The sequence below is a fragment of the Triticum aestivum genome, chromosome 1B, assembly GCF_018294505.1.
Source record: "Triticum aestivum cultivar Chinese Spring chromosome 1B, IWGSC CS RefSeq v2.1, whole genome shotgun sequence".
NCBI lineage: Eukaryota > Viridiplantae > Streptophyta > Magnoliopsida > Poales > Poaceae > Triticum > Triticum aestivum.
The window spans coordinates 440,491,355-440,504,128 of NC_057795.1; the positions used below are offsets into that span (position 1 = coordinate 440,491,355).

The window sequence follows — 12,774 nt, forward strand, 5'->3', positions numbered from 1 at the left end:
GATCAAGGCATGGGAGACGTCACCGGGTTGTACGTGTGTTGAACGCGGAGGTGCCGTCCGTTCGGCACTAGGATCTCCGGTGATTTGGATCACGACGAGTACGACTCCTTCAACCCCATTCTCTTGAACGCTTCCGCTTAGCGATGTACAAGGGTATGTAGATGCACTCTCATTCCCCTCGTTGCTGGTTTCTTCATAGATAGATCTTGGTGACACGTAGGAAAATTTTGAATTTCTGCTACGTTCCCCAACAGTGGCATCATGAGCTAGGTCTATTGCGTAGATTCTTTGCATGAGTAGAACACAAAGTAGTTGTGGGCGTTGATTTTGTTCAATATGCTTACCGTTACTAGTCCAATCTTGTTTTGACGGTATTGTGGGATGAAGCGGCCCGGACCGACCTTACACGTACACTTACGTGAGACAGGTTCCACCGACTGACATGCACTTGGTGCATAAGGTGGCTAGCGGGTGCCAGTCTCTCCCACTTTAGTCGGAACGGATTCGATGAAAAGGGTCCTTATGAAGGGTAAATAGCAATTGGCATATCACGTTGTGGTTTTGCGTAGGTAAGAAACGTTCTTGCTAGAAACCCATAGCAGCCACATAAAACATGCAAACAACAATTAGAGGACGTCTAACTTGTTTTTGCAGGGTATGCTATGTGATTTGATATGGCCAAGAAGAATGTGATGAATATATGTGATGTATGAGATTGATCATGTTCTTGTAATAGTAATCACGACTTGCATGTCGATGAGTATGACAACCGGCAGGAGCCATAGGAGTTGTCTTAATTTATTGTATGACCTGCGTGTCATTAAACAACGCCATGTAATTACTTTACTTTATTGCTAACCGGTAGCCATAGTAGTAGAAGTAATAAGTTGGTGAGACAACTTCATGAAGACACGATGATGGAGATCATGATGATGGAGATCATGGTGTCATGCCGGCGACGGTGATGATCATGGAGCCCCGAAGATGGAGATCAAAAGGAGCAAAATGATATTGGCCATATCATGTCACTATGTGATTGCATGTGATGTGTATCATGTTTATGCATCTTATTTGCTTAGAACGACGGTAGTAAATAAGATGATCCCTCATTAAAATTTCAAGAAAGTGTTCCCCCTAACTGTGCACCGTTGCGAAAGTTCGTCGTTTCGAAGCACCACGTGATGATCGGGTGTGATAGATTCTTACGTTCACATACAATGGGTGTAAGCCAGATTTACACACGCGAAACACTTAGGTTGACTTGACGAGCCTAGCATGTACATACATGGCCTCGGAACACAAGAGACCAAAAGGTCGAGCATGAGTCGTATAGTAGACACAATCAACATGAAGATGTTCACCGATGATGACTAGTCCGTCTCACGTGATGATCGGACACGGCCTAGTTGACTCGGATCATGTAATCACTTAGATGACTAGAGGGATGTCTATCTGAGTGGGAGTTCATAAGATGAACTTAATTATCCTGAACATAGTCAAAAGATCTTTGCAAATTATGTCATAAGCTCGCGCTTTAGTTCCACTGTTTAGATATGTTCCTAGAGAAAATATAGTTGAAAGTTGACAGTAGCAATTATGCGGACAGTAGAAAGCTTATGTCCTTAATGCACCGCTCAGTGTGCTGAACCCCAAACGTCGTTTGTGGATGTTGCGAACATCGTACATACATGTTTAGATAACTACGTGATAGTTCAGTTAAATGGTTTAGAGTAGAGGCACCAAAGACGTTTTCGAAACGTCACGGAACATATGAGATGTTTTGAGGGCTGAAATTGGGATTTCAGACTTGTGCCCACGTCAAGAGGTATAAGACCTCCAACGATTTTTTTAGCCTGCAAACTAAGGGAGAAAAGCTCAATCGTTGAGCTTGTGCTCAGATTGTCTGAGTGCAACAATCACTTGAATCGAGTGAGAGTTGATCTTCCAGATGAGATAGTGATGTTTCTCCAAAGTCATTGCCACCAAGCTGCTAGAGCTTCGTGATGAACTATAACATATTAGGGATATATATGATGATCCTTGAGGTATTCACGATGTTTGACACCGCGAAAGTAGAAATCAAGAAGGAGCATCAATTGTTGATGGTTGGTGAAACCACTAGTTTTAAGAAGGGCAAGGACAAGAAGGGATACTTCACGAAACGGCAAATCAGCTGATGCTCTAATGAAGAAACCCAAGGTTGAACCCAAACCCGAGACTAAGTGCTTCTGTAATAAGGGGAACAGCCACTAGAGCAGAATTACCCTAGATACTTGGTAGATGAGAAGGCTGGCAAGGTCAATAGAAGTATATTGGATATACATTAAGTTATTGTGTACTTTACTAGTACTCCTAGTAGCACCAGGGTATTAGATACCGGTTCGGTTGCTAAGTGTTAGTAACTCGAAATAAAAGGCTACGGAATAACGGAGACTAGCTATAGGTGAGCTGACGATATGTGTTGGAAGTGTTTCCAAGTTTGATGTGATCAAACATCGCACACTCCCTCTACCATCAAGATTGGTATTAAACCTGAATAATTGTTTTTGGTGTTTGCGTTGAGCATAGACATGATTGGATTATGTCTATCGCGATATGGTTATTTATTTAAGGAGAATAATGGTTACTCTATTTTGAATAATACCTTCAATGGTCTTGCACCTAAAGGAATGGTTTATTGAATCTCGATCGTAGTGATACACATTTACATGCCAAAATATATAAGATAGTAATGATAGTACCACTTACTCGTGGCACTGCCATGTAAGTCATATTGGTGTAAAACGCATGAAGAAGCTCCATGTTGATGGATCTTTGGACTCACTCATTTTTGAAAAGTTTGAGACATGTGAACCATGTATATTGGTGTATACGCATGAAGAAACTCCATGTAGATGGATCGTTTGGACTCACTTGATTATGAATCACTTGAGATATGCAAATCATACCACATGGGCAAGATGACTGAAAAGCCTCGTTTTTCAGTAAGATGGAACAAGATAGCAACTTGTTGGAAGTAACACATTTTGATGTGTGCAGTCCAATGAGTGCTAAGGCATGCAGTGAATATCGTTATGTTCTTACTTCACAGATGATTTGAGTAGATGTTGAGTATATTTACTTGATGAAACACAAGTCTGAATTATTGAATGGTTCAAGTAATTTCAGAGTGAAGTTGAAGATCATTGTGACAAGAGGATAAAATGTCTATGATATGATCATAGAGATGAGTATCTAAGTTACAAGCTTTGGCACGCAATTAAGACATTGTGGAAATGTTTTCACAATTAATACCGCCTGGAACACCATAGTGTGATGGTGTGTCCGAACATCATAGTTGCACCCTATTGGATATGGTGCGTACCATGATGTCTCTTGTCGAATTACCACTATCGTTCATGGGTTAGGCATTAGAGACAACCGCACTCACTTTATAGGGCACCACGTAATTCCGTTGAGATGACACCATTTGAACTATGGTTTGGAGAAACCTAAGTTGACGTTTCTTAAAAGTTTGGGGCTGTGACGCTTATGTGAAAAAGTTTCAAGTTGATAAGCTCGAACCCAAAGCGGATAAAATGCATCTTCATAGGACACCCAAAATAGTTGGGTATACCTCCTAATTCAGATCCAAAAGCAATAGGGATTGTTTCTTGAATCGGGTCCTTCCTCGAGGAAAAGTTTGTCTCGGAAAGTTGAGTGGGAGGATGGTGGAGACTTGATGAGGTTATTGAACCATCACTTCAACCAGTGTGTAGCAGGGCACAGGAAGTTGTTCCTGTTGCACCTACACCAATTGAATTAGAAGCTTATGATAGTGATCATGAAGTTTTGGATCAAGTCACTGTCGTACCTCGTAGGGTGACAAGGATGCGTACTACTTCGGAGTGGTACGGTGATCCTGTCTTGAAGGTCATGTTGCTAGACAACAATGAACCTACGAGCTATGGAGAAGCGATGGTGGGCCCATATTCCGACAAATGGTTAGAAGCCATGAAATCCGAGATAGGATCCATGTATCATAACAAAGCATGGACTTTGGTGGACTTGCCCGATGATCGGCAAGCCATTGAGATAAATGGATCTTTAAGAAGAAGACGGACATGGACGGTAATGTCATCATCTATGAAGCTCGACTTGTGGCGAAGAGTTTTTCACAAGTTCAAGGAGTTGACTACGATGAGGTTTTCTCATCCGTAGCGATGCTTAAGTCCGTCAGAATCATGTTAGCATTAGCTGCATTTATGAAATCTGGCAGATGGATGTCAAAACGAGTTTCCTTACCAGTTTTCGTAAGGAAAGGTTGTATGTGATACAATCAGAAAGGTTTTGTCGATCCTAAGGATGCTAAAAGGTATGCTAGCTCCAGCGATCCTTCCATGGACTGGAGTAAGCATCTCGGAGTTGGAATATACACTTTGATAAGATGATCAAAGATTTTAGGTTTATACAAAGTTTATGAGAAACTTGTATTTCCAAAGAAGTGAGTGGGAGCACTATAGAATTTCTGATGAGTATATGTTGTTGACATATTGATGATCAGAAATGATGTAGAATTTTCTGTAATGCATATAGGGTTATTTGAAAAGTGTTTTTCAAGTGAAAACCTGGAACATTGAGCATCAAGATCTATGAGGATAGATCAAAAACCGCTTAATGGTACTTTCAAATGAGCATATACCTTGACATGATCTTGAAGGTGTTCAAGATGGATCAGTCAAAGAAGGAGTTCTTGCCTGAGATGTAAGGTATGAAGTTAAGACTTAAAGCTCGACCACGGCAGAAAAGAGAGAAAGGACGAAGGTCATCCCCTATGCTTTAGACGTAGGCTCTACAGTATGCTATGCTAAGTACCGCACCTGATGTGTGCCTTGCCACATGTCTGGCAAGAGGGTACAAAAGTGATCAAGGAGTGGATCACCAGATAGCGGTCAAAATTATCCTTGGAGTAAATAAGGGCATGTTTCTCGATTATGGAGGTGATAAAGAGTTCGACGTAAAGGGTTACGTCGATGCAAGCTTTAACACCTATCCGAATGACTCTGAGTAGCAAACCGGATACGTATAGTGGAGCAACCATTTGGAATAGCTCCAAGTGGAGAGTGGTAGCAGCATTTACAATATGACCTAGAGATTTGCAAAGTACAGACGGATCTGAATGTTGCAGACCCGTTGACTAAAACCTCTCTCATAAGCAAAACATGATCAAACCCCAGAACTCATTGAGTCTTAATCACATGATGATGTGAACTAGTTTAGTGACACTAGTAAACTCTTTGGATGTTGGTCACATGGCGATGTGACCTGTGAGTGTTAATCACATGGCGATGTGAACTAGATTATTGACTCTAGTGCAAGTGGGAGACTGTTGGAAATATGCCCTAGAGGCAATAATAAATTAGTTATTATTATTATACTTCCTTGTTCATGATAATTGTTTATTATCCATGCTATAATTGTATTGATAGGAAACTCAGATACATGTGTGGGTACATAGACAACACCATGTCCCTAGTAAGCCTCTAGTTGACTAGCTCGTTGATCAATAGATGGTTACGGTTTCCTGACCATGGACATTGGATGTCGTTGATAACGGGATCACATCATTAGGAGAATGATGTGATGGACAAGACCCAATCCTAAGCCTAGCACAAAGATCGTAGTTCGTATGCTAAAGCTTTTCTAATGTCAAGTATCATTTCCTTATCCATGAGATTGTGCAACTCCCGGGTACCGTAGGAATGCTTTGGGTGTACCAAACGTCACAACGTAACTGGGTGGCTATAAAGGTGCACTACAGGTATCTTCGAAAGTGTCTGTTGGGTTGGCACGAATCGAGACTGGGATTTGTCACTCCGTGTAAATGGAGAGGTATCTCTGGGCCCACTCGGTAGGACATCAAAGAGACTTGCCGGTAACGAGATTGAACAAGGTATCGGCATACCAACGATCGAATCTCGGGCAAGTACAATACCGTTAGACAAAGGGAATTGTATACGGTATTGATTGAGTCCTTGACATCGTGGTTCATCCGATGATATCATCGTGGAACATGTGGGAGCCAACATGGGTATCCAGATCCCGCTGTTGGTTATTGACCGGAGAACGTCTCGGTCATGTCTGCATGGTTCCCGAACCCGTAGGGTCTACACACTTAAGGTTCGATGACGCTAGGGTTATAAAGGAAGTTTGTATGTGGTTACCGAATGTTGTTCGGAGTCCCGGATGAGATCCCGGACGTCACGAGGAGTTCCGAAATGGTCTGGAGGTAAAGATTTATATATGGGAAGTCCTGTTTTGGTCACCGAAAAGTTCCGGGTGTTATCGGTAATGTACCGGGACAACCGGGAGGGTCCCGGGGGGTCCACCAAGTGGGGCCACAATCCCCAGAGGGCTGCATGGGCCAAGTGTGGGAGGGGACCAGCCCCAGGTGGGCTGGTGCGCCCCCCCACCAAGGCCCAAGGCGCCTAGGGCTTGGGGGAAACCTTAAAGGGGGGCGCCTCCCTTGCCTTGGGGGGCAAGGCAACCCCCCTGGCCGCCGCCCCCTCCTCAGATTGGATCTGAAGGGGGCGGCCCCCCTCTTCCATGCCCCTATATATATGTGGGGGGTGGGAGGGCAGCCGCACCACAAGTTCTGGCGCAGCCCTTCCCCTCTCCCAAGTACTCCTCCTCTCCCGCGGTGCTTGGCGAAGCCCTGCAAGATTGCCACGCTCCTCCACCACCACCACGCCGTTGTGCTGCTGCTGGATGGAGTCTTTCTCAACCTCTCCCTCTCTCCTTGCTGGATCAAGGCATGGGAGACGTCACCGTGTTGTACGTGTGTTGAACGCGGAGGTGCCGTCCGTTCGGCACTAGGATCTCCGGTGATTTGGATCACGACGTGTACGACTCCTTCAACCCCGTTCTCTTGAACGCTTCCGCTTAGCGATGTACAAGGGTATGTAGATGCACTCTCCTTCCCCTCGTTGCTGGTTTCTCCATAGATAGATCTTGGTGACACGTAGGAAAATTTTGAATTTCTGCTACGTTCCCCAACAGTCCAACCATGGAGATTCCCAGAACTTAGCTTTATTTTCATATCCGGTGCACACCCGCATGGCAGCAGCAAAGGTATCTTTGTCGTTGCTAGTGCAAGGCGTTCCTGAGCCAGACCAAGTCTTAAGTGGATCATCCCATTCGATCCAAAGTCAACGCAAGCGCATGGCGCTCACAAAATTTTGGAGGTTGAGCACTCCCAGGCCACCATAAATCTTGGGCTTACAGACGAGATCTCAATTAACCTTACACTTTTTGTCGATCATCTTATCACAACCCGCCCAAAGATAGGCACGTTGCAGGCTTGAGCTTTAAGGAGGACACAAGAAACACACCGACTATGAGAGCCCACGGTATCACCCGAAGCCGATGAGCACGAAGCTCTGCTATGGAAAAATGGCACCATGCGTTGATAGATTGCAACATGTCCAAGTGTGTGGGGGGCATTATCGGATGATGATCTTGTAGAACATCTTATTGCATGCAGGCAAGCTGATATGAGATTATGGCTAATGGAGCTAATGAAGTTCATTCACATATCGGTCGCACTCTGGGCAGTATGGTGGGTGTGCGTCAAAACTCGAAAGGTAATTCATGAACGCATTTTTCACTTACCACTAAACACGTTTAATTTAGTTCAAAGGTTTTTTAGAGCTAATTCAGAGGTTTTATGGCCGAGTAGCATACCCGGATCAGCAGCAGCTTCTCCTATTGCAGCTCAAAGACAAGTTAGCCGAACTTGGAAAGCTCCAGGCCAGGGTTGTATATGAAACTCAACGATTGATGCTGCAGTTTTGAGGACAAGCCAGAGGATCTTGTGCAGTCATATGTCGGGACGATCAGTTTTTTTTCTTGGAGCTTCAGTAGTGGTGACCTAGAATATAGTTAGGAAGACATTTTAGAGGCGATGGACTTCAGAGAGGCGTTGGATTTGGCACCTGACTTGTATTTGAGAAGAATTCATATAACAACCGACTCGGATGCTACTGTAAATCATCTCAAGAGTGCATACAGAGGGATAAGTGCCATCATTTGGGAGATAAAGATGAAGATGGAAGACTTTTCTGAAGTTTTTCTTTTGGAAAAAACTTTTGATCTATTCATTATCTGTTAAGGCAGCACAAAGAGCAATATAAATAAAAATTACATCCAGGTCTATAGACCACCTAGCGACGACTACAGGCACTGGAGTGAATCGAAAGCGCGCCTCGTCATCGTGCCTCCCTCACCAGAGCTAGGAAACCTTGTTGTAGTAGACCGTCGAAAACTCGTCGGGCCAAGGCCCAATAGGACTAGAGCACCATAACAGCAGCCGCCGTTGGTGAAGTGAAGCGTAGATTAAAAGGATCCAACCTGGAGACACATGAACAAAGGCGAACAAAGGTCGGATCCAAGTGGATCACTGAAGGAAAGCGCCGACCGAATCCCACGAGATCCATTGAAGACACACCTTCACACGCCCTCCGATGGTGCTAGACGCCACGAGAACATAGGCTAGTCGGGGATAACCTTATTTCAACTGTAGGGCTTCGTTGTCATCTAGTTTTCCTAATCATGACACAAACACACACAAAAACACCTAAAAAGGAAGCAGGAGCCCTCCCGTCGGCAAGTGCCAAGATCCATCATGCCTCCATGGCCCTAAGACCACAGAAGACAAAGCCGATCTGTAGTGGCACCAACAGGAGGCGTGAAATCCCTCTACCTCGCGCGAGACGCAAGAGACGAAGGGGTACGAAAATTCCGAAGGTACTTTCGATCATGAGAGAAAGAGCATATATGGAGGCTCATGACCTTGCTAAAGATTATGTTACCCTTACCTTGGGGCGACATTTGTGGCTCTTAGATCTCCTAATTTTTTTTTGCGGAAGATCCCCCTAATTTTATTTGCATGTCACGCGACGTTTTAGTTGAATAAAGTTCATTCTAAAAAGAAGAATGTTCTAATTTGTCTAAAAAAAGTTCTAAAAATTGCTAGCAGGAAAAAGGGAGATGGTAGAGCTGGCGAACTGTCGCCACGAGGGAGAATTTGCCAGCGACCCCTCTAGCTGGCACACGATATGGATCCAACGGTGCAGTTTTGGATGACTTTTTCACACTAAAATTAAACAAATGCCATGGAAGTTTTGCAAACAAAGCCACCCAGGTTTTCAAAAAGCGCCGATACTGTGAGGCGAACGTTTGCAAATGCCACGTCCGGTGGCGAACGTTCGCCAGATATGCCCATCCAAGAAAAAGAACCCAGTACCAGGGCTTCTCCCACATTCCCCACAGTCCACAGCCATGGGCTCCCAGTCCCAACAGCCACCCTCGCCGCCGCCGCCGCCCGAGCCGACCAGCATTAGCTCTTTGACCGACGACCTCCTCCGTGAGATCTTCCTCCGCCTACCGGACCTCCCGACCCTTGTCCGCGCGGCTTTCACCTGCCGCCCCTTCCTCTGCCTGGTCCGCTCCTCCCCGGCCTTCCGCCGCCGCTTCCGCGAGCTCCACGCGCCGCCTCTCCTCGCCCTCTTGCTCACACCCTACATGCACGCCGTCATCCCTTCCGCCAGCCGCAGCCCCGACCCAGACACCACTGCCTTCTTCGCTGATTTACTCAGAGACGGCGACGCCTCCGAGTGGGGGACTTCCCAAATTCCCTACTCCGACGGGTACGTTGCCTTCGTCAACCGGAGCACCGATCAGACTGCCTCCTACAGCCCCCTGAATATTGGAGCGCCGGCGCGGGCCCTGAATATCTACCCCAAGACGCCCCGCGAAGGCATCGATGCCTGGCTCGAGTTCTACACGCTCCCTCCTGACCAAGAGGACCAGAGGCCATCCCGTGTGGTCTGTGTCCGTCACGATCGCTCATGGGCGTGCGCGCGTGTGGCCGTCTTCTCATCTCACGCCATGAAGTGGCAGATCTTCCCTGAGTCCGGGGGGTTTGCTGCATGGGGGCGCCCGATTCCTAAGCTCGCCAATGGGTTCATCTGTTGGTTACAGAGCAAAAACTGCATTCTCGCTCTCAACACCGTCACCTTTCAGTTCTCCCGAATGTATCTGCCACCGCCCTTGATAGCGCTATACATATTCTACAGCTTTGAGCTTGGTCAAACCAAGGATGGGAACCTGTATATCGTACATGTGAAGGAATTCACGCTTTCTGTTTGGCTCTGGACGCCCGATGATGAGGGCATCGAGAGATTTATGCTGCACAAGATGTCTCAATTGCACACAGTTGTTAAGGAGATCACTAAGCGTTCAGTCCTGGATAATGCTGACATTGGAGAGCATATGAACGTCACTGATGGGTTTGTGTACCTGTGTGTTATCTATGACAGGGATATGAAATCTTCTTCTGTGTGGTTCCTATCCTTTTGCCTGGAAACAGCAGAGGTGAAGTTGCTCTTCGAGAAAACACGTGGTATGCATTGGCCTGCTGATCCATACATCATGGCCTGGCCTCCTTCCTTGATGCACGACAAGGTGAGTCCATGCTTATGTATGAAGATGCCGGTAAAGTTTCCTCATATGAAAGCAATTGCCTTACTTGTGAGCATTGGGTTATTGTATTGCTGTGAAAATCAGCTATTGACTTTTAGTTTTCATGCAGTAACACGTCTGACTTTATCAATTACTCCCTGCGTTCCCAAATATTTGTCTTTCTAGGCATTTCAAATGGACACAACATACCGATGTATGTAGACTTATTTTAGAGTGTAGATTCACTCATTTTGCTCCGTATGTAGTCACTTGTTGAAATCTCTAGAAAGACAAATATTTGGGAACGGAGGGAGTAGGATGCAATGTTTTCAGTTTTCATCATCAGGTTTAAACTCAAAAGGATATTTAGCATCAGGGTTTGTGCAGATTATATAATACAAGAAGCGCTGCGTTGCTGTTATTTGAGACTGCAAATCTTTCTCCCCTGAAAATCTCCTTTACACTTACGTTATAATGCTAATCACTATGAGATGGCAGTGGTGTAGCAGTATCTTCACTTTCATTGCTTATGTAAAAACCAGATAAACTGATACGTATCATTAGAATCTATTGTCTTGCACAAAATTATCTATAGAACACTCTTACATGCACGAATACTCTAATGCCACAGGGGGATTCAGAAACTGAAGTTGCCAGGGACACTGTTGGAGATGATGGTCCTGTGGGCACGGAAGAAGCTTCCCCTGTCCTCTTCACGGCATTGCAGTCATTCAAAGAAGCTTTGATTGATGATGACAACGTAAAATTTGTGGAGATGGATGCCTTCTTACTTGATGATGAGATTAGCTCCCTTTTGAACAAAATCTCTACTTTAGAAGCAGGATTAGCAGCTGGGAGAGACTGTGTGTTGAGAAGAGGTGCTCATTCCAATATCTACGGGGAAGGGATGGAAAGGAGTTGGTGGGAAATGTGCAAGGGGATGTTGGGGAGAGTTTCTTCCCACTTCTTTGCCAATTGATCTTGATCTTGGTGCCTTTCTTCTCACAAGTTAAGCGTCAGTTGAAATGCATTGGTAGTTTAGTTTTCGGATTGTGCGAACACATTATGTGCTAGTTGACTACTATGTCTAATGAGTGTACCATCAGTACCTCCACTATCTAGTTTGCAAGAGACTTGTATAGTATGTTTAACATGCAGAGACCGACCATTCAGTGTCACCATCAATGTAAGTCATGAGCCTCATCCTGGTGGTTGTCATCCTTGTTCTGAATGATTGTATGAGGTATATTTTGCTTTGTAGTCTGCTTGAGTAACTGCCCACTTTTGATCCACTATTGATCTCCGGCCGATTAGTTTCACAACTACTTCCTCCGCAAACTAATATAAGAGCGTTTAGATTACTGAAATAGTGTTCTAAACGCTTTTATATTAGTTTACAGAGGAAGTACATTGTTACTTTGGTGGCTCAAGATGCCGGGAGTTCTTTTAGAAAAGGAAAATATTAAATATGAATGGTTACTTGATGATGTCTACACAAGTACACATAGAAGTCAATGCAACATAAAGATAGTAGATGATGGGTGGCTTTATCAGCATCTTGGCTCGAAGAAATGCGAAGAAACTCATCATTTTTGTTTTTATTTTATGGGGGAAGAAGCTCATCATTAAGTGCACGAAAGAGGTGTTGGCCGTCGCGCCAAGAGGCGATGCTAGTAGTCCGACAGCTCGCGTCCCTGCTCCGTGCTGCCGCTGCTGGATTGGTTCTCGTCGGGTTGGTCAACCGTTGCTCGTGGGTCAGCGTTGGCGGCTTCTCCTTTGGCAGCTCGGTCGCCTGGAGCTGGGCTATGTTTAGCCACTCCGCTGGTCGCCGGTGCGGCACCCATCGAGCCTGGGTGAAAGGGTAGTGGCCCTTTGCGACGGTGGAGACAACTCAAGTGTTGCCCAAGTTTGGCCATGGATGTAGCCGGCGCTCAACGCTTGCACGGCATGCCCCTCCTCCCAAGTACCTAGTTGGCTAGTTGGTGTGGGCGTAGTGGTGGTCATCGGCATCGATGCTCCATTGTTGCCATTGTGCTGTTCTGCTTAGCTCTATGTATCTTCTTTCCGCTTTGCATTGCTTTCTTCTTTTTGTAATGTGGTGCCCCTGTAATCCTGGCCGGTTGATGGCTTTGTTAATTCAAAGTCGGGCTAGGTTCGAGCTCTTCTCGGGCTCGGCCGGCGCCTTTTATCTAAAAAAGAGGTGATGCTAGATTGGTAGGATGAACTGTTAGGATGAACGGCTTTCACTCTTGGAGATCGGACGGTGGAAGATGG

The 12,774-nt window shown here is 45.5% G+C and overlaps 1 protein-coding gene across 1 annotated transcript; it reads left to right on the forward strand.

Annotated features, from left to right (window-relative positions):
* Positions 1–9,302: 9,302 nt before the first annotated feature.
* LOC123092345 (uncharacterized) lies at positions 9,303–11,720 on the forward strand. Its single transcript, XM_044514115.1, has 2 exons — positions 9,303–10,503; positions 11,132–11,720. Exons 1-2 carry the CDS (start codon positions 9,319–9,321, stop codon positions 11,477–11,479), a joined length of 1,533 nt encoding a protein of 510 aa, XP_044370050.1. The 5' UTR covers positions 9,303–9,318; the 3' UTR covers positions 11,480–11,720.
* Positions 11,721–12,774: the final 1,054 nt, after the last annotated feature.